The sequence below is a fragment of the Indicator indicator genome, chromosome 16, assembly GCF_027791375.1.
Source record: "Indicator indicator isolate 239-I01 chromosome 16, UM_Iind_1.1, whole genome shotgun sequence".
Taxonomy (NCBI): Eukaryota; Metazoa; Chordata; class Aves; order Piciformes; family Indicatoridae; genus Indicator; species Indicator indicator.
In genome coordinates, this window is record NC_072025.1 from 9,402,615 (window position 1) to 9,424,612 (window position 21,998).

The following is a 21,998-nucleotide window of genomic DNA, read 5'->3' on the forward strand; positions in this document are numbered from 1 at the left end:
CTAGAACACATTCATGCTCACAGACCGTTTTTAGTTTTCTTTACAGTGGGGTAACTGCTATATACTTCACTCTGTGCACATAGACACACACATCATCAGGGTAAAAGCAAGCTGTACCTCAAGAAATCTGAACAGCCACCTAGACTTAATCAACAAGGTAGATTTTTGAACAGGAGTATTTCTCTAAAGCTTACAGTAAGACAGGTTTGTTACCTTGTAGCATATGTTACGCTGAGTTCATCCAATACGCTACTGAGTTTCACCTGAAGTTCTTTCAGAACAACACTAGCTTCAGGATCCAGCTGCAAAGAGAGAAGTAATACTGTGGTTCTGGGTTTTCTATGAACCCTAATGAATTAGGAATTATATGCCATGATACACTGCAGTATGGAAAACCAAATGTGGAAACACAGGACTGGTTTAGTAGGCCTAAAAATCCAATTACCATTTAAAGGAAATAGTTAATAGTGAAAAAATATAATGTAAGAAATAAAAAGGGTGCCATTAAACACAATGGCTTTCTATGGGATAGTGCAAACCATGCTGGGAATCACAAGAACAGAACTACCATACAAGGCAAATGGTAGTCACAAGGCATGTCCAGAGAAGGATGCTTGAAAAGTTAGTGGCTCATGTTAATGATGCTGCAAATGGTTTTATCTTTTAATTAATTTTGCACCTTTCACCACTATCAGCAAATTTTTGTGATTTGTGTGGAAGATGTTTCCATATTCCCATTAATGCAGTGTAAAAGTAGAAGCAGCAGCACTGCTAAAGATGGCTTGAAGACTACCCCCGCTGCTTCTATGACACAGTATGAGGGAAGGGAATCTACTGAATTTCAGCACTTCTATTTCTAAAGGCCATTAATACATACATAATTCAAGCACAGAGCAACACATTCTGATGCACAGGGAGAACTCTTGTACTTCTGATACAGGTTTTCTAAAAATAGTAAAAATAGAAATGCAGGGGAGAAATCTAGTTTTACATTTATGGGGGTGGGGATCCATGCATAAATACATAATCAAAAAGGTACTGTGGTGATACTGATCAGCAGCTCATTTGCTGTGCATTCTTTTTCAAATTAAAAAAAAAGAAAGAAGTTTTTTTTGTCTCTTTGAGCTTTAACATCTAGGAAAAATAGTGAAAGAATGATTTTCAGTGATGATCCTCATATTCTGGACTCTGTTCTGCAGTCAGTTCAGCTGCAGATCTTCTGACAATTTCAAAGGAAATGACACATTTATAACACATAATCAGGTCTGTCTCTGTGTTTTCATATAATTCAACTGTGTGAGTAGTGTTTAGTGCTGATTCTTCATCTGATGCTTCAGAGTGCTGTGGCACAGTAGGTCAGCTCTTTTAAACATACTTTAGACAAGGGGAAGCTGTGTCACAGCACACTGGATACTGTACAGGAGACTACACAGGAATTCTAAGGCAAAATAAAAACAAAACAAAACTGTGAAACACCTCCGAAGATCTACTGTGTTTTAATCTCAGGCCATCCTTTCTCTCCTTAGAGGTTATGTGTGGTTTAAGTATATAGAAAATCCATGATTTTCATTATAGGTTTTGACAATGATCTGAAAGAGGTGACAAGGGGGAACTGCCACACATACTTCAGAAGATAGTCAGCAATCTGTTGCACTTTTCTAGTCGGAGAAGCTCATATTTTAACACTGTGACTACTCAATGATTTAGTTTTTACTTGGCATCGAAAGAAGTTCTGCTGCTTCTCCACTTCATGTCTTAGTAGTTTCTTTGGCAGATACAATCTGACAGTTCATACCCTTAAAGTGATTGTTCATATGAAAAGCAGAGATAAAAAAAGCTACTGTCTATATTAGTTAACAAAGCTAGGATATGCTAACAGAGGCAAAGATTTGTCCAGGAAATGCATTTCTCTAGGGAATAATGCTGTTTCCTTTGGTGGGATACCTACAGAAATCAAATGTAAGACCACTAGAATATTAACATTTAACAAAAGCTGAACACAGGAGGATTCACACTGAACATGGCATACACCAAAGAAAGGACAAAATACCAGGCAGGCAGAAGACTCAAAATTTCTTACCAGATCATGCACAAGCTAGAGAACCATCTTGTAATTGGGACTACAAAGACCAATGTAATTATTAACTATCAGAGGTTGTTGTGATAACCAGAAAACACAATTTATTTGGCACAGGAACAGGACTGGGCAAAATTTAATTAAATATTAATACCAGATTGTAGAGATAACATGTATTATAGAAAGGTGCATGCAAGTGCTGGATGTTTTAGAGGGCTTTGTGCTCACAAATTGCATGAACAAGTTTGTGTGTGCACAGCTGGAGGCATCTGGCAGGACATCCAGCCTTGCGTATACACATGCTCATGCTTATAAATGCAGTGTCAGAGGGAGGAGTGGAATACAAAGAGGTATGCGGGCTGACCATCCAGGTGCTCATCACCTGGTGATGTTGTGATGACTATGCATATGTTAGTGAGATTTTTAAATGCTCTTGTTACTTTGGTTTGGGCTAATGGGAAACATGTCAGTTTGAGTGCCTCATCAGGACTAAAACGTGCACTTTTCATTTATTTTACCACATGCCTACTGCTAGTTACTTTCCAGGGGAAATCAGAGGGTCTTCAGGCAAAGGCTCTTGACTGGTATCATCCAGATATACCCCAGCCATGACTTGCTTTTTGTTTCTGCTATGGTACAGCTAAGATGGAAGCTATTATGATGGTTCTATACTCTGAAATTCTGTGTGTACTTCCCAAACAGTAAAGACAGTTTTAGGATGGCCTTGTACAGTGGAGATAAAACTAAGCCAGTTTTTGGTACGTTGGCATATCATACGCTAGCCATTGTGAATTATCTTCTTTATATTTTGTATTTCATATTGAAATTAATAAATTGATTTTTTTTTTACTATAAAAGTACATGCAGCTGTGATGCCTCCTTACTTAAACTCCCAAATATCTAAAAAAAAAAAAAAAAAAAAAAAAAAAAAAAAAAAAAGAGAAAAAGTGGAAACAGTGAGGATTATGGTCTTGCTCTTAAATATTCTGAAAGGCTGTAGTTCACAATATGACTACACTGTGCAAAAACATGCCAGTTTTGCAACAGCAAGCTCAACAAGGAATTTTGTCTCTTCTTTAGAAGGCTCTACTATTACAACAACTCCTGCTAACACATTTTATACTAGGTGTGCTTATTCTCAGGAAAGCATTGTGTGGGAAATGCACTGTGCTTACTGAAGTTGACATGCTGCTAGACTTATGCAGGTTGACATCCCCACACTCACTACTCGAGGCAGTAAAACATACAACACAAAACCACCAAGAAAAGGAGCTAAGTTTCCCAGTGAGGCAAATCAGTGATAAAGAGATTAATTGATTTATCTAAGGCTTTTACAGTGTTCAAGAAAATTCCTCAGTGTTCTTGACTTGGTTAAGACTGCTTACTAGCAAGGGAGTAACAATAAAAAGAGCCATCTCTGTTTCACGAGACAATGTGTTTCTGCATAGTGCAGGGTTATTTTAGGAAGGGAAGTGTGTAAGAGCTTGAGCAAATGCAATTTCCAACTCTTTGTACTAGTTGGCACACTTCATAAAATCTGAATTATGGATTATGAAATAGATAATTATAAGTCTGACTTTTTCTGAATGCTAATCAAAAGTAGAAAAATACTTTTGCTGAACAGCTGAAAAAGTAAAAAATAAGGAATCAGTCCTTGAATGCTATTGTTTCCAAATTCCTCCTGTCTAAAAATGTGTTTGTTTTTTTTTTTTTTTTAATGCATATAAGCCTTGGAAAAGAATTAAAGATCTGATTAGTTTGTCTGCTTTCAAGATATTATGGTAGATGGAACTATTCCATGCTGTAGCTTAATGTGTTCTTTTATGAACATAATCATGTTTACCTCCCACAGAAAGGGAGGTAACTACAGATATACAAATTACTTTGCCTGAGTTAAATGGAACCTCTCTAATCTGAATTCCTATTATCTGAAATTTCAGAGGTTTAATTACTTAGAGTTTCCTAATGGAACCACCTAGTTGCTTCTCTTCAAAACATAGATTTATATATTGTATCTACATCTGTGAAAGATACAGGTGTTTAACAGATCTGTCACTTTACTGGCCCTTTTTTATTTCTGAGAGACATCACCCTTCCTGCTCCCCCTGACCTCAACAATCTAGGTTCAGTGAAATCCATTCTGAGATGTTTGGCTGCTATTGCTCTAAGTACTTAGACCTCCAGCTTTAAAGATTTAAAGATGGACTATTCTGCTTAAGGCTGGGCCTCTGATATCCCAACAGTCTTTAGGACCACATATAGTATCCTGTATAAATTCCTAAGCATTACACAGAGTTGGAACTGACCTTACCAGAATAGAAATATGATTTACTTGCAGTCAGTGTAATACTGTTGTACATAAACAACCTGCTTTTGCTTTCCACCTATTTATATTTTTTTTGATCCTAATTGCTGTAACTCATCTCTGCCATGTTCTGCCATTTGATGAAAAGCAACACAAGCATGAACCACTTTTCTTTCCCATTTACCAGCTTCCAACTTGTCAGACATGGAAAAATAAATTAGTGCAAACATATTCACTCCTTTTGGATGAAACAAATGGGAACTAAACCAAAATTTTACATCATGATTATCTGTTCCCACCATTTCAGACTTGATTTAAAAAAAAAAAAAAAAGATGGTTGGATCTCACTTTACTACTCTTACTTCATTATGGCAGACTGATCTCATTGATATAATTTTGAAAGTATACTTCCTGCTTAGCTACAGCAGAAGAGGAGAGTTAATGAAGAAACTCATATTGCTCAGACTGTTTTACTTCACTGGCAGGGGAGCTGAGAGCCCAGCTTTTTTTTCTCTATTTATAGAGCTCCCTGCCCTGCAATACACAACAGGCCTACTGCTGCTTGCAGGCAGAACTGCTGCTTGGTTGTGGTATTTTGACTACATGGTTTAAAAGCCGTACTGCTCACAATGTGACACTGAAGAGATTAACAACCTTTAAGCTTTCTTAGAATTAGTTTCCTTTCCACTGGAAAAGGTCCCATTGCTCCCCTGAAAATCATCTGACTTTTTACGTGCTCCACAAGCAAAATACTAAACTATTTTCTCCCTGCAAGGAAACTGCTTCCAGGGTTTATTGCTGGCTTTGTTTCTTATAAGTACAAGTTCATTAAGGCATATTGGCCATTAGCGTTTATGCTTTTGGAATAGCTAGGAGAACAAATATTCCACTCTGAGGACAAACATGTTAGGGGCACTTCAATATGGCTGACAAAAAAATTGAACATGCATGTACTTTCCTTCAAGAAATTCCCCTGCTGATAAGCAACCAAAACTTCCAGTGTATTTGTTTAGGGTTTGTTTGTTTGTTTGTTTTGCTTGGACCATGAGATGCACTTAAGATTCTAGAAAAAAAAATATTTCCAAATTCTCTTCAAGGGTTCCACACTGCACCACAGTTGTCAGTAATGTTTTGATACTGTAACACTCTTACTGATTCATCCTTATTAGCATCAAAAGGGAAAGAAAGCAAAGACGACTAGAGATTTTGAAAGAAAACTGCTATGAAAAACTTTAATTGCTTTTTTCCCCCTGTATTTTTTTTTATTATATAAGCTATTGGGAGCAAAAGGAAAGACAAAGTTTTGTGAAACTATCAAACTATAGTCTCTATGAGGAAAAGTTGATATGTAACCTGTTTTTTAAAGCCAGCTTCTGATAATAAGGATACCATATGTGTGATCTAAATGTTCTTTTTAACAAGAAGATAGGATTCTATAGCCTGAAAAGTTGTTAGTTTCTTCATTAGCTTTCAAAACACTCAAGGACTATAACTGGTAAAGTATTGAGGCTCATGTTTATGTCCTGCTGTTGGCAGGACTTAAGGCACTTTAAAGTCTTCTCACATTAAAAGGAGATGAAGCTAAGCATGCCCTGGACTGTTAAGTAGCAGCTCTTGGTGAAATGCACCAAATCTTCAATACAAACTGGACCTGTGATATTGAAAAGTGCACTCAAAAATGTTTTACAGATTTTTTTAGGAATTGAAAGACTTTACACTATCTACCTAGTTAAACTTTTCAATTAAGAGTGTCAGCTGAATGCCCAAGCATAACTCTTTCATTTGAGATCATAGGGAATTACACAAATGCATCAATGGAAATTAGTAGGAAATGTGACTATTCTTAGCTTTAGAAAGTATGGTCAGGAATAATAAAAGATGCTTACTATCACAAACCTCATAAGAGAATCTCTCTCCTTCTTTCTTCTGCTCAGTGGATTGCAAGTCAAAGGCATTAGACAAAGACATGACACATTACAGACAAAGCACATATTCTACAAAATTTTCAGATACAGGCAAAACATACCAATACATAGAAAGGCAAAGTATAGTCCATCACAAACATTAAAATAAAGCTGGCACCACAGATTGCAACACAGAACACTCAGTGCTGGTTGAACTTTACAGATCATTAGCATGTTTCTGTGGAATAGTGTTAGGTCTTTCAGTGTTGTCAGGACATTAAATAGTTCTTTCAGCCTTTGTTTAAAAAAATATTATGATGTTCTTTGCAAGTAGAAGGAAGGCTGTGAGTAGGTTGAAAATATGGTGCTAATGATCTCTAAGGAACCCTGAATGAACCAGAATGCAAATATGACTCACCTCCTTTCCACCCATGGACTCAAACATTTTCTCAAGCTGGACTCTTAATTGTTGAATGTTGTTCATCAAGATACAGGGCTACAAAGCGAGAACCAAATGTGAGAATGTGCATGTCATGTTCCATTTATATATGAATGTATATATTCACAGCCCCTGGGCTGAAGAGCAGTTCTTACTGCAGCCCTGCATTCATGAAATGGTGTTTTTTTTTGAGGAGAATCTCACAATTGCTGTCTTCTTTAATTCACAGTCCTTGGCCAGTCAGCAAACCCATTCAACCAGTGATCACATTATGTTCTGAAGACAGTGCTGTGTTCAGAAAACTACCTTCTCCCAACCAGTTGGGCAGTTTTCAGAGCCCAGTAGCATCCTGAACCTCATATTCCATGTAGCTGCTAGTCATGCTTAATACAATTACATCTGATGGACTAATGCAAATATTTCCTTACTGTAAGGGTGGTGAGACACTAGAACAGGTTGCCCAGGGAGGTGGTGGAAACTCTATCCCTGGATGTTTTTAAGGCCAGGCTGGAGGTGGCTCTGAACAACCTGATCAACAAGGTGTCCCTGCCCATGGCAGGGGGTTTGGAGCTAGATGATCCTTGGGATCCCTTCCAACCCTGAAAATTCAGTGATTCAGTGAAATAACATATTATTGTCTCTTGGGGAGCAGACACAATACTGATCAAAACACTTTTGCAGTGAAAATAGGCTGGGGGAAAGGGATTGCCAGATTGCTTCCTAGACCTAGACCTAGACCAAGTCTTTGCAGAAAGCTGCAGAAGAACTGCAACACAGTTTTTGTCTGATGCTTAAGTATTTGAATAAATTAGCAGGCAGTTCTGTTTATAACAGAATAATATTTCTGAAATTAATTTGAAAAGTTGGTGAACGAATTAAGCAACAGGATCCTGTAAACATATTATTTTAGTCTAAAAAATTGCTGCTGTTTAAACTCATTTCTTAAGGCAGCAAACAAAGCCACAGTGTAAAAGACACCAATTGCTGGATAAATTTAAATTAAAAAGCAAAACATGGATAAAATTAAGCAGGTTATTCCAAATTTTGGAAGAAAGGATTTATCATTAGAATTTTGTGTACTCAGCTGACATCATATTCTGGTGTGGTATGTTGGGAAAGGGGTAGGACAATGCTTGCTAAGAATTCCAGCTGGCCAAGGTCAGTGTGTTCTGGTGCATGACTAGATTCTTTTGGATGCTGAAGTAATGCACTTCAGTAAAACACATGGGTTGTTTTTTTTTTTTTTTCAGACAAGAAAGTGGTGAAACCATTACAGTGATGGATACTAATTTTTACCTTTCTAGTTAATAGCATGTTCCAATGTAGCAGCTTTAATTGAGCAATTGAGCATTGCTTTCAAAGGAATCTGGTGTCAGAGTCCTTCTCAACGGAAGGAAAAAGACATTTGATCTAACTTCTTAATACTTAGATTACTGCTTCCCAGTAAGCTACGCTATTTGTCCTCCTGCAAAAGACAGATGGCTTTGTACAGAGTTTGAACTATCACCACTCTTCCTCTCTCTTGAAAAATCCACAACCCCCACTTTTCTATTATTTGTTTCATTCCATTAATTTATGACTACTAAGACTACTAAGTCTTCTTCTCCTGTGCCATCTCCTCACTTCTGACATTCATTACTCTGGAAATGATTTGCAGTATCACAAATCAATAATTATGATTTCTGATGGGGAAATAGGTAGCTGAACATAACATCGTGATGCTTTTGTTCAAAAGAAGTGCAAACGTCTTTGGCAATTTATTGAAGCTATGAGATAAATACTTCATACTGAGGCAGTTTTCAGAGTTTCCTTGAGACTAGATAAAATTGCTGCAGTGCTTAAGCCTGCCTTGGCTCAATGGAAAGTGCTCTGTTGTTGTCAGTAAATAACAGAGCTTAAAAACAGTGTTATTATTCATTATCACCTTGCCCTTCAGAGTGCTGTTCTCAGCAATTTACAGGAATCAGACAGCCAAATGCAGCAACAGGGGAAAGTGAGTGTCAAGTACAATACACAAACTCAGGTTTGTTTGTGAACTCTGACAGGAGCTGGAAGATAAGCTATTTTTACATTAGATACATGTCTTGATGAAACGCATCTTTGGTGGCTTTTTATTTACACAGCTTATGTGCACATTTAATAAAAATAGTAAAAGTACTGACTTGGAAAAAAAAATGAGAAAAATCTAACTTTAATCACAAAGAGTATTTGTTTTAAATCTCTTCTACCAACTCTAATGCAGGAGATGGATTTTAATGCAGTTGAAATCACCAAATCAAATATTTTTATTAAGCTATATATATGGATTAAAAAAAAAAGGTAGCTTCTGCTAAAAATAAGTTATGCCCCCCCAAAGGCATTTGATATGACACTTTATACCATAATGAGATTCATTCCATCTGAAGCCTTAGTAAAGATCAGCACACTAGAGTGACTTCAGAAATCCATCACTCCAGCAATTAAAACAATCCCACTGGACAGGCCAAAAGATTACACAGACAGTTTGACTCGATGACTCAACACTCTGTATCAAAACTAATTTCTTCAAGAAAGTAGTAAGTTTTACTTAATTTTAGCATTAAATTGACATAAACGGGAAAAAAAAATCCATTTGTTTTGTACATGAAATTTTGAGAACAGTTCTGACTAATATTGGGGCAAATACAGAGACAGATTTAGAAGAAGCTTGGCTTGACTGATTAACATTAAAGCAGAAGATGTGTAATACATTCACTTCTCCGTACTGGGGAGGGATTGTTGTGTTCTTTTCAGTTCTGTGTTTGCCCCGAAGGGGACAGAAGTAAGGAATATACAGAAGGTGTATTTGTGAGGTTAGAAATGCGTGAAGATTTACATCCTTTTGGGGAAAAAAAACCTGGCAGTGTGGTGTGCTGGTCTGTCATACATGTGCTGGTATCCAGTGACAGGATGTGTGGGAATGGTTCAAAGCTGAATCAGGGGAGGGTTCAACTAGATATTAGGAAGCATTTCTTTACTGAAAGGGTAGTCAAACACTGAGGCAAACCTCCTAAGAAGGTAGGTGATACCCCAGGACTGTTGGTGTTTAAAAGGCTTTTGTACAGTGCCCTTAGAATCAAAGAATTTTTTCAGTTGGAAAAGACTTGTAAGATCACTGAGTCCAACCATCGACCTAACACCACCATGGTCATTAAACCATGGCCCGAAGTGCCATGTCTACATGGTTTTTGAACAATTCTAGGGACAATGACTCCACCACCTCCCTGGGCAGCCTGGTTCAATGCCTGGCCACTCTTTCAGTAAAGAAATTTTTCCTAATACCCAACCTAAACCTCCCCTAGTGCAATTTGTGGCTATTTCCTCTTGACTAGGGAGAAGAGTCCAATGCTTACTGAATAACACACCTAAACTTTTGATCAGACCTAAATTGCTCAGGTAGTTGGACTAGACAATTGTTGTAGATCCCTTCCACCTGAGCTACTCTATTCTATAGCTGGCATGTTCCCTCGTGTTTCTAGAGCTATAAGATTTAATTCTCCTTACATAGTGATTGCCAAATGTGGCCTGATGCTTTTACTCTTTTCAGGTGCTAAGAGTACATAGAAATGCCAGAAGAAAGATGTGTGACAATCTACTAAGACGAGTCTTTTCACTGTTTTTACTGCAAAGGGCTTCAAGCTTGAAAATATCTGAAGTGGGATGTTAAATCCGAGATGTGACACTTCTACGTACATTAAAGTCACTCCCCTGTAAAAAACCTGTACATAAAACTTCTATTTAATAATCAAGTTTTGAGTCTGGCATTTTTATTTGTTAATTCTCCTTTAGAAAAAGCATGCAAAGGGAACAGAATCAGATAAGTATATCCTAATATCGATAGCCTGAAAAATTAATAAGTAGAGTAATTGTTCTGGTTTAACCCTAACCAGAAACTAAGCACCATGCAGCTGCTTGCTCACTCCTACCTCCTCCCAGTGGGATGGATAGAGAGGAGAACTGGAAAAAAGGAAACTTTGTGAGCTAAGAACAGTTTAATAAATAAAATAAGAACGACCTGATAAAGAGAATCAAGTCAATGCAAAATGAAATCTGAACAAAAATATTTTCTTCTGTTTGGTAAAAAAGATGAGGCCACCATATTCGCTAATGTATATGGCTGTTGTTCAGGGTATGTCTCTGGCTGTTTTGTAATTTTTTTTCTACCTTAAGACTGCAATTATTAACTGGGATTCTTAACTAATTCCACCTTTTACACAACAACGTAAGCAGCTATGAAAACATGCTGACCATATTAAAAAATACAGCAAAACAAAAATCCCTTCCTCCCTTCATGCTTTTTCTCATATACAAAAGTGATCAAAAAGTATGGTAAAACAAAAGGTCATTTCTGAGGCAGAAACAAAACACAGCCTTTTACTCACCACATTGTCTTTATCACAATAAGAGCTGAAGTAATTTGAAATAATTACAGCATACTGAAGAAGCACTTTGTTGATAGTCTAGGAAAGGAGAAAAATCCTTTAAATTGTAAATTTCATCTTGTAATAAAATGCAAAAAAGAAGATTTATATAAATTACAGATTTTACATTTAGTACATTTTTTTTTTTTTTTTTAGATTGAATATAAACAAACTTGTGAGCAGATTTTCAATTCCCTGTGCAACAGATGGTGGGTTTTTCTTACAGGAATGTAATCTTCAGTAGCAGAGATACTTTAATTTTAGCCACACTGCTCCTGAGCAGCACTGAGAGCTGTGCTCCTTGCATAAGTGGAACAGTAGCAAGCTCAAAAAATCCTCTAGGGTGTCAATGAACGGATTAAAAACATAACAGAGAAAAAAGACCAGGAGAGCACTCTTCAAAGCTTGGCAACATGAGCTTACCTTAGAATAACCATGTAACTAGGAACCTTGTTTGCAAATGGAAAACTGTCACAATGGAAGAACAGGAATAAATGTAAATGCACACCTTTTTACAGCCATTGGGACTATAATGGAAATCTAAAGCTGGTGAGGAAATGTTTCAATCCAAATAGAAAGTTGCCCTAAGTAAGTGGAGTTTATCATGCAGCAGATGAATAAGAACTAAAATCTTAGGGCTTCAAGCAATAATACAGCTTGAATTTTTTCTTTCCTTTGCACTGACTAATTAGATAACTGCATTTTACTGAATTCTTCCATTAATGGAATTGCAATCAATGCTTACCAAGAATAATAATTTATTGCATAACATATTTATATATGAAATCTCAGAGAGGACGGAAATTCTCAAACTGGTAAAAAATTGACGAAATGCATGAAAAATAGTCTTGAGCCACCACAGACAGCATGTGTTTCTAAGGACCCCCAGGCAGAAACAGAAGAGACTGATTCTAAACAACATTGGAATTACTTAGGAACACAATGTCACTCTCTCTGAAGCTTAGTTGAAATGCATTGATTTTAATTTACCTTTGCAAATCTTCTCATTAAATGAGATAGAGCTTCTGGATTAGGACACTCCAGTTTCCTGATAATCTCAAAGCTTTGATTGAGCTGTGTGAAGACATCAACCACAGAACAGGAGAAGAGGGCATGATCTGACGTTTGCTGAAACTAGAGAGAGACATTCAGAAATCAAGACTGTATTAACTGATTTTCTTACACTGAAAATTCTTCCTAGAGAGGTAAAAAGTAATTATTAATAATAATAGTCTCTTTTATGATTCTGAGAAATGTGGCTTTTTACATTTCTATTTCTTTCAAACCTCTTATAACCAAAATTTTCTTTCATGACAACAATATCACATCAGAATTTAGTGAAACCATAGGCTGCAGCCTACAAGGAATTTAGGCAGATGAAATTAGAGGAGGAATTTGTTCACAGGATTGTTCCAAAAACCATTACTGACTGCATATTTTGTGAGGTTCAACAAGGATGCTGTGGGACCAAATGTACTTCTGGTTTTGCAAAACTAAATAACCATCTTACTACTTTCTTTATTCTTTTCTTTAAATCTCAAGCCTCACCCCATCTTTCTTGTCTCTTTCTAGTGCTCCATGAAGAAACTCCATTGAGACATCTTCATTTTCATCAAGCCATTGAATGACAAATGGTTCAAACCACCTGAAAATTAAAAACAATTTTGTAAAGTAAATATATTTCATAAGCATTCTGAGAACAGAGATGCTTTTTGGCATCTTTTGTCTTCACATCTGTTCTAGTTGCAACAAAGCTTGAAAATTATTTTCCACCAAAGACACTGCGGCTACCAGTGTCTTTCAGGCTTCAGTTTCACAGCAGTCTAACTGGTCTACTTTAGTGATACACAATTAGCAACAGCATTCAGGAATATGTGTCTGTGGTTTGCAGAGGATCATATCCTGCACTATTTTTTTTTTAATTACAATTTCTTTCACTAATATTGTTTCTTAGCATTTATTATTTATTTGTATATGAAATAACTTGGATAAAGCATGGCTTTAATAAAACATCAGCTGTGCTTTCTGTAGTTTATTAAAAAAATAATGCAATAAGAAGTAAAAAAAGTCTCAGCAAATCAGCAGATTTTCAGAAGATTAAGGAATGAGATTAAAGGTAGCTCATATGAAAAGACTAAATGTATTAATTTCAGGAGGAAAGGCAAAAATGAAAAAAGCAGCTTCAATATTAACCCAATGCAGTAAGAATAATTTCAGTAGTATATCCCATTAGGATTATATCTTTATCTAACTTTGGCCAGGGCCTACAACTAATACTGCTGCCGTTCCCAGATTTCATACTTTCCTCAAGCACTTTTATTACCAAAATATTTGAAGACCTGCAGTTATAGCTGTCAAATAAACTGTCCTATGAAATGGCTAATTGCATTTTTAGTACCTGCGCTATTTCATTTGACAGACTGAAGAAGTGAAGGGGAGTAAGTGCAAAAAGTAAAGAGCTGTTGGTGCTACACACCTTGGGATCTTGCACAAACTTGAGCATAAATATTTAACCAAAATAACACTTGCACCAAGGTTGAGCTTACAGGAGACTTCCCTATACACTACTTACAGAGAGTATTCAGGCACTGCATCCTTGAAAGCAGAGAGCTCTCGCACATATTCATTATAAAACCATTTCACTTTGAAGTGCAAATTCATATAATCTGTGCTTTTGCATAACCGCTGTTTTTCGTGTTCTGCAATAGAAGGAGGTGAAATAAGAGCATTTAACAGCATTCCAACAGTAAATAACATTCTTGTGCCTCAGTGCACTAGTAACATAATAATACAGTACTTGCATTTTAAAGCATGGTTGGTTTGATTTTTTTTTAGAAGGAATCATGCCCACAGTTTCAGCCCTCAGGTTCTGAGTACCCTTAGGAAAAACAAATAAAAGCAAATACTAGACTCTAACTTAGGCTTTTCAGCTTTCTTCACTGCAGTGGGGAAAACCCCACAAATTTACCGACTTCCGGTTCTTTAGATTCTTCTTTGGTTATTACAAAAGGGTTAAGAAGCTGTGTCTGGTGGCAAGTTAGTTGTAGTAGCCAAATGAAGTAACAACTATGAATAGCAATCCTGTATGAATCCATCATACCTGCATTTGTAAATTATCACATATAGTTCAGAAAAAGAGGAGGAGACAACTCCACAGCAATACAGCCATCCAATTTATCCATGGCACAAGTAGAAAAGCTGTCTTAGTGTTTTTGAAAATTTTCAAATGGGCTTCTCCACCTTCTCAGAGTCCTTCTGTTTTGAACATACTGGATATGCAGATGACTGTGGATTGCAGAAGTCATGGAGCTACTTGTAACTGCTTTCTGCATTTTTAGTATGTGATTTAACTGGTTTTGAGCAAATGTCCATTTGTCTTCCAAGATTATGATCCTTATATTAGCTCATCCACTCTTACCCACTCTGCTCTGCAGACTTTCCCATCCAGTCACTGCACAAATCCATTCTAACATGCATGAGTGTTTCAAAAGCACATTATTATGAAGTGAATTACTAAGTTTTGAGGAAATCTGCTTCTGAAGTGCCTCTGTGGGGCCTTATTGCCTTTTTAGCACTGTGTTAAGATTTTCACCTTCAGTAGCCTTTCATCACATTACAGAAAAATCAGTAAATCAGTTTCCGTGTAAATACTGAATTTTTTCATGCTCAATTGCTACTTGAGAGTACTACAAATCCTCCCTAGCGTAATATCATTGGTTACTAGACTTGAACAGAACCACAAAGATGTTTCCCCACTATCTATTATTGTTGACAGCTAGATGACCAAACACTTGCTCAATAAAAAGTAGTTTTTACAAGTGAGACCAATCTTTGACTGAGAACAATTATCTTATTACTACCACATTCACTGCACATCTAGTGCAGTCATTATCAAGAAAAATCTGCCTTGTATTGCATCCCAAAAGAGTGGAATTTCTGAAATGGATAACACTTCTTCATTCAAGTGCTGCATTAATACATTATTCGATTATACAAAGAAACGTAGAATGTTTCCTGTACACAAACCAAGCAAATGCTTATTTCAATATTAAAAATGAGCTGCTGCCAATGATGTGCAGACTTGTTCAGGAGGATACAACTTACACATTACCATTCATTCATAATTTCTTTTTAAAATCTAGATCTAAATTATAACACATTAGAAAGGAGCACAAAAGTCAATCATGAATAACTGAGGTTTTTCCCTCCAGGCTGTTATACCTTGAAAAGAATATTTAAAAGAATCTCCTAGGTTATTACTTGTAGCTACATATAAATGAGCAATGATTATTTTACCATATTATCCTACAAGAACACCAGAAAACATTTCACATGAACTAATGTAATTTATCTATGCATTTTACCTCCTCAGTTTATATAAATTAAAGAATAAGCAGATGCTTATATGAGCCAGACAATGTCAATTTTAACTGGCTGATGTTAGAGGGGTCACTGGTTTCAGTCAGAAAGCATTACTGTAAGAATTCTGAACTTAGATTAGGACCCACAGATCACGTTCTTAATTTCTGAAACACTTGCACAAGTTAATGTGAATGTGAGACAACACAGGATATCTGAATGTATTTTGGAGATCCGTGTCTTTTTTCCTCAAAGGAAAGCTGGCACTGAGTCTTGCTATACAGATATATCCACTTTGGACTTTCAGAAGACAGATGTAGTAGCTACATAAGACAACTCTTCCGAAAAAACTCTGCTCTTGCCTTGCAAGATTAATGCTGAGTCAGTCTTGATCTAAACCTGCCCCTTGCAGGCTGTGCTCAGTAGCAACAATAATAAAAATACAAAACCTTTCTCAGAATTGATTCTAGATAGAATCCCCAGCATAGTAAAGCAAATATTATTAATCTTTTCATAAAAAGTTCCCTGTAGAGCAGCATATTTTTATAAACATCTATTAATCTACTGAGTTTCAAAACAAGGACGTTTGCAGTTCCTATTAGTGATAATAGCACATTATTCTATGTTACTCCATCATGAATCAATGAAAATAATACTAAGATTTCTATAAACTGTAAAACCTGTAAACTGTAACGCATGTGTGTATGTGGGCACTTCAGCTGCTTTTATCTGTTGCAGCTCCAGTAAGAGCAACCTTTGTCACAGCATTGATTGCACTGTGGGGTTTCTTTAATATCTCCCCCAGGGTAGTGCTCTAATGCACACAAGCTTTCCACATGTTTCCACATAACAGGCTTCGTAACTGCAATTACAATGAAAACTATATAAAGACTCCTTACATCTCACTTGCACAAACGACAATTACAGTAATGCTTTTAAGAACTCCACTAAGCAACAGCTCTGAGGGAAAGAAAAAAAAAATAAAATCAATCTCCTGTTCAGGTGCTGTTTGTGTAACCAAGAAAGAATAAAAGTGTTTGTTTTTGTTTGCTTGAAGACTATTATGTGGAATGCACATGTGCTCAGTGTGTCATGAATCAGACACAGACCTGGTGACACTGTATCTAGCAAATAATCTAATTGCAGGCAGTCATTCTTTTAGAGAAAAATTTATAAATGGACATTGTAGGAAGGACTATAAAGCCAAGGTACTTTCCTCACAGGCCTGTAACCAAACAACAATACTTCAGAACCATGTTTGGGTTCTTGTGCATTTTTCCAGCAATTGCTAAATAAAGCTGAGGAGATTTTCTCAAGGCAGCAAATAAAAAAGAACATACAAATATTATGTATTGTTTGATGTCTGTAGTGCCACAATATTTTATCAGTGAAGTCGTAGTGATGACTTCTTAAGTAGAAAGACCCACATGATGCTGAAGACATAACGCAGGACAGAATTAATTGATAGCTATGCATAATTTACATTGATTTTGATAATATGAAATATTACTGGTCTTTCTGAAAGGGCTCTTTGTGTTAAGATACATGTAATAAAAAAAATTCTGTCATTACCTCCCTTACAACCGATTTACAGTTGTAATTCTCCTTTAAAAATACATTGTGTCTTTCCGATGAGATTTCTGCATATTCAATAAACTATGCTATTATATTTTACAAATGGGAAACTGAGGTATAGGGACACCAAGTGAATTTACCAAGGGAACACACATAAACTATGAGAGGCAGTATAGATCTTGTTCAACAGTTTCTTAACCACAGCATCATATTTTGTCGCTGACAAGGGACCAAGAAAGGCAAACTGTCTTGCTCTGAATCGCAAGAACAAATGGATTTGCTGTTAATTGTGTTCATGCCTGCAGTGGAAGCAGGCTAATCAATCCTTGACTGAACACAGTGCATTTTAAAACCTTGTATGACGTCACCCTTTATATTGAAGGAGAAGCTTTCAAAACAAGAGGTCATGAGCTCAGAGTGCTATGCTTTGCTTCGGATGTCACGGCAGGTACAAGTGACTTCAGAGCCACTTGCTTAGCATCAGAAAAGGCTGAGCTGGACATTGATTTCTGGGAGAGGTAAACCACTTATGAGAACTTCAAGAGCATCACAACCAATGTCCCATGTTATCTAAGAGACGCAACATGCAATATCAAGAGGGATGTGTGAATCTGCTGCAAAAGACAGTATTTTATACCACAAAAATATGCATTTGCCAATTTTTACCTGTGTTATATTGCCTAAATATTTCAAATTAATCTAGGTAATTTAACTTGGATGTTATGTTAACATTACTTAGTAGATTTTTTTTTTTGCTCCTTATTGAAAATGTAACCTCATCAATTAGTTACTACTTTGCAGCCAAATACTTTAAAAAATTTCCAGAAAAGTGGAAGAGTATTTCACCAACAGGGTGGCTCAAGATGCAAGGTAAGCAGCTTCATCAAGCATAAATTTGCTCTGTTCAGCTTGCAAATAAGACAATGACAAATACTAGTATAGCAAATTATGTAATAAGATCAATCTCAGTATAACTTCTACCCTTCGATAGCACATCAGAGTCGAATTTATGTACCAGGAAAACTAAACAGATCAATAATATTCAAAGAAACATTCAGAGACAAAATTCTGTTTTTGGACATACAAAGCTGCTATTGATTACAGAAGGAAATAAGCACTTGCTTCCAAGGACTGAAATAATCTGAGTTGTGTCAGTGGAATTCTTGCTTCGAGCCTTGGAAAGCCTAAGGAAAAGCAATCTATAAAGAGAGAAATAGAAATGGTCTGTTCTGTCTAAGAGCTAAGGTGGTGATTACACCCTTCACTCTTAAGAGTATGATGGAAGTTTCATATACTTTGTACTGAAGTTTCAACATTTACTCAAAGTAATCACATAATCATAAAGTAATAAAAGCGGAAAAGTAATGTTGGTATAGGAATCCAATTGACATTGTTCAGGCTTCATAAGATTCTCATATGTATAAAAATGGCAAAATGAAAACAGAATATACTTGGTTCTTGGAAACCACTATTTCTTGGGAAATGTTATCACATAATTAAATGCTATGTTACAATGCTTGAATCTGGGAGGAAAAAGAGAATAGAGATAATAAAGGCAGCCTTAATGGCACTGGGTCTTACCTGCTAAATACTCAGCTCTGCATATTCAGTGTATTTTTATGATGTTACTTTCATTTACTTCTTGTTTCATTTTTTAGAAATATATTGTTCCATGAAGGAAACATCTAGACTTGATTCTCTGCTCTTTGGCTTGTTGCAAAGCGAGCACAAAACATCACCCCAATAGGCATGGTGACATTTCATGAGCAATTAGTAAAATGAAGTACAAACCAGGATGAATCAGACAAGATAAATGTGAGACTGCACTTTAATAATTAGCTGTGCTGTAGCTGGCTCTGCCCGTAAAGCAGAAGCAAAGGCTAAACCATAGAGGTGTTCTCTGATTGTTACCCAGAAAATTTCACGTAAGGCTTACTAAAAGATAATGTGGAAACAAGCAGTTTTAATGGATTTATCCTGTTCTCCTGGGGGCAGAACCAGTATCAAATGTTTAGTTTAGAACTAATGCACTTGCCTGTAACAGGAAATTTACCTCTGTATCTATTAGAGAAAAAAAGACATTAATGAACTTCTATACGTGGAAAAGCCCTGAAAGGATAAGACTGAGTCTAGAGTTTAATAAAACAAAGGCTGAAAGAACAGCTGTTTGCTGTATGAGGAAGGATCATAGAAGCATGGGAAAAGTGAGGACTGCATACAATTGTTGAAATGTGTGAATACATAATGAGATGAACTAAACCAAAAAGGTTTCTTGTTTTCATACTGTGAAACCCTACACTGAATGCTGTCCTGTTCTCCCTTCCATAACCTCAGTCCCACCTCCCCAAATCTGCTCTGTAGTCTTCCTCTAAGTCAAGGCTCTATTGTCTCTGAAGGGGAACTTCATAAACTGTAAAGCTGGAGTGACAATAGGCTTGAAATCTGCCACTAAATGGTGTGACCTTTCTCTGGGCAGCATTAGCCTTTTATTTTTTTCCCTATGCTGTCTCTGTGCTCAGCATCAACTCACTGACCTGCCTCTTCTCTTTCAAATCACTTTATCAGTTTCTGTCATGAAAGAGGAATCCCTCAGAGAAACAGGAAGATGATATCTGCTTACACATTGAGGACAGCAGCAAAGTTAATAAGCAAGCCTACCTTAAAAGCATAAAACGGTTAATGGCTTTCTTGTTCTTCTACTATTTTTACTGGGCCTGACACTTCAGAATCTTAGCTCTGCAGGATTGAGACTGTTTATTGCTAGTTTTACACAGGCAGCTAATTCTTCTCTGGTCTCATCCTGGTCTTGACTTCTAGCCACTACCAGAATTAGATTATCATATTAACAGCAGTTAGAACATTCTAACATACTGGATAGCTTTGGATGTTTGATCTAACCTGTTACAAAATTAAAACTATGAAAGAACTGAAGAAGACATTTCTGAGGACATAGTATAAAAAAGGTACTTTTGTTATTGCATGTCTGATTTCAGCTCATTACTCTCTCATCATGTTTTAACCTTCTCATCTTCATACTTGGAAAGGAAAAGATTTCTTACCATATAAAGTCAGTAACAAATCACTTGCACTGCTGGTGAAATGCTTTCTTCTCATTTGTTTGTACCATAAATAAAGATTAATTTGAGGATGAGCCTGTACAAATATATTCACAACCTATAAGCTCAGATAGACTTGAGTAAACTAAATGCCAGACAAAAACATTTAGTCTGTCATGCAAAACACTGTTGCTACATGAATAACCTACAAAGATGAAAAAAAAAGAGAAAGGGCTAAATCTAATAAAGTCAGTTCTCAAAGAGATATGTGATACCTCCGCCATGAAAAATCTATATGTGAAAATAATCCCAAGATCCTTAGATCAGAAAAAAATCAGAACTGGTGTGGACTTAATTTGTTAAATTTGCATAAAGCTTTTATCACTATGCAAAGGCTAAAAATTGTTATTATTTTTAAATGGAAAAAAAATCTAGAATTAAATTATGAACTCAATACCAGTTCTTGGTAGTTTTGGTTGCAAGGCATGTCATCTTGGCACTGTGTAGCCCTGATCTTGGCAGTTGTGAAGACTTGAATTGTGCTTTGGGTGGCCTTTCCTCCCTCACTTAAAAGGCAACCTGTTTCCTCTGACAGCAGCCATCTACCCTGTCACATGCCTTAGTATTCACAGTGACATGCCACCACTACACACACTCTCTAGGGAAGGCCACTGCTATGGAAGTTGCTGTTCACTTTAGCTTCTCCATGTCACAGAAGCAGCCTCCTAGGTAGGCTGTCCTGGGCAAGAATTAGGGGAGACAAGTGTAACAGCTTCTGGTGCCTGGCTCACAGGGGCCAATGGCTCCCATTGCCAAGCAGGTAGGCAGCAGCAGTGATTGTCCCCTGCAGCAGCTGCAGCTCCATATATCCCCTGAGCAGATACAGGAGGCATTCAGCTGTACAGTGAGAGGACATAGCCTAACAGCCATTGTGAACTGCTCTCAGTAAAAAGGGACAAAGTAATGTAAACTGGATGTTCCAGTACTGGTCTTGTATCAGAGAACGGAGTTACAGCATAACTGATAGGAATGGCTCTGTGTGTGTACATCTATCTATCTATCTATCTATCTATCTATATCTCTCTCTCTATATATATATGGAAAAACCAGAAACAGGATCTTGGATGAGCTAATTTAATCCTGTTTGTGACATCAGCAATCCCTTTGCATACAATGCTGGATTATTTCATTGCTTCTTGACTGGATGTAGAAAGGAATCAACTTACACAACAAAAACACTGTTTCAGATCAATAGTAAACTGAATGAGGCAAAGATTGCAATCACAGCCCTGGACACTACATATGAGCAGATGGCAGCCTGTGTTAATAACTTGGATGGTGACTCTGGCAGAATTCAATGCATTCTAATGACCTCCATTAAAACCAGGAATATTGAGTGTGACCATATTTAAGGGCCTGCTCCTTATCTTGTAGAATTCAATGCAAAACATTTTACTGCCATCAACAACTAGAGAATCAAACTCAGACTGCAGAATACCCAGGGAAAGAATTAATGATTTAGAAGGCAGTAAAGCTGAAGAGAAAAACTGTGTGCTGATCAGTATTTGTGCCTAAATTTATTGAGGTCCCTGTTTAGGAATGAAACCATAGAAGGTGAAATTATATATATTCAAATTAATTTATAACTAATTTCCATTTCCTTTAATTATTACTTATACACAGGAACTATATCACTACTGATTCTAGGAGTGCCTTAGAGTTTCTAATGACATAAATGATACTTACTCTCTTCAAAGAGACAGTAACCACAGCTACACAGAGATGAGACCATATGCTAGGACTCATTGGGAACAGGTGCAGAAAGTTAAGTGCCTCCTAATGAG

The 21,998-nt window shown here is 36.7% G+C and overlaps 1 protein-coding gene across 2 annotated transcripts in view; it reads right to left on the reverse strand.

Moving 5' to 3' along the window:
• UNC13C (unc-13 homolog C) overlaps positions 1–21,998 on the reverse strand; it is a 133,020-nt gene that overhangs the window by 17,736 nt on the left and 93,286 nt on the right. For both annotated transcript variants that reach the window (XM_054388399.1, XM_054388397.1), the window contains 6 exons: positions 13,737–13,863; positions 12,713–12,809; positions 12,155–12,298; positions 11,126–11,203; positions 6,705–6,782; positions 214–302 (listed from right to left, as the gene is read on the reverse strand). In XM_054388399.1, the coding sequence (XP_054244374.1) occupies positions 214–302; positions 6,705–6,782; positions 11,126–11,203; positions 12,155–12,298; positions 12,713–12,809; positions 13,737–13,863 (613 nt within the window). The remainder of the gene's footprint in view (positions 1–213; positions 303–6,704; positions 6,783–11,125; positions 11,204–12,154; positions 12,299–12,712; positions 12,810–13,736; positions 13,864–21,998) is intronic.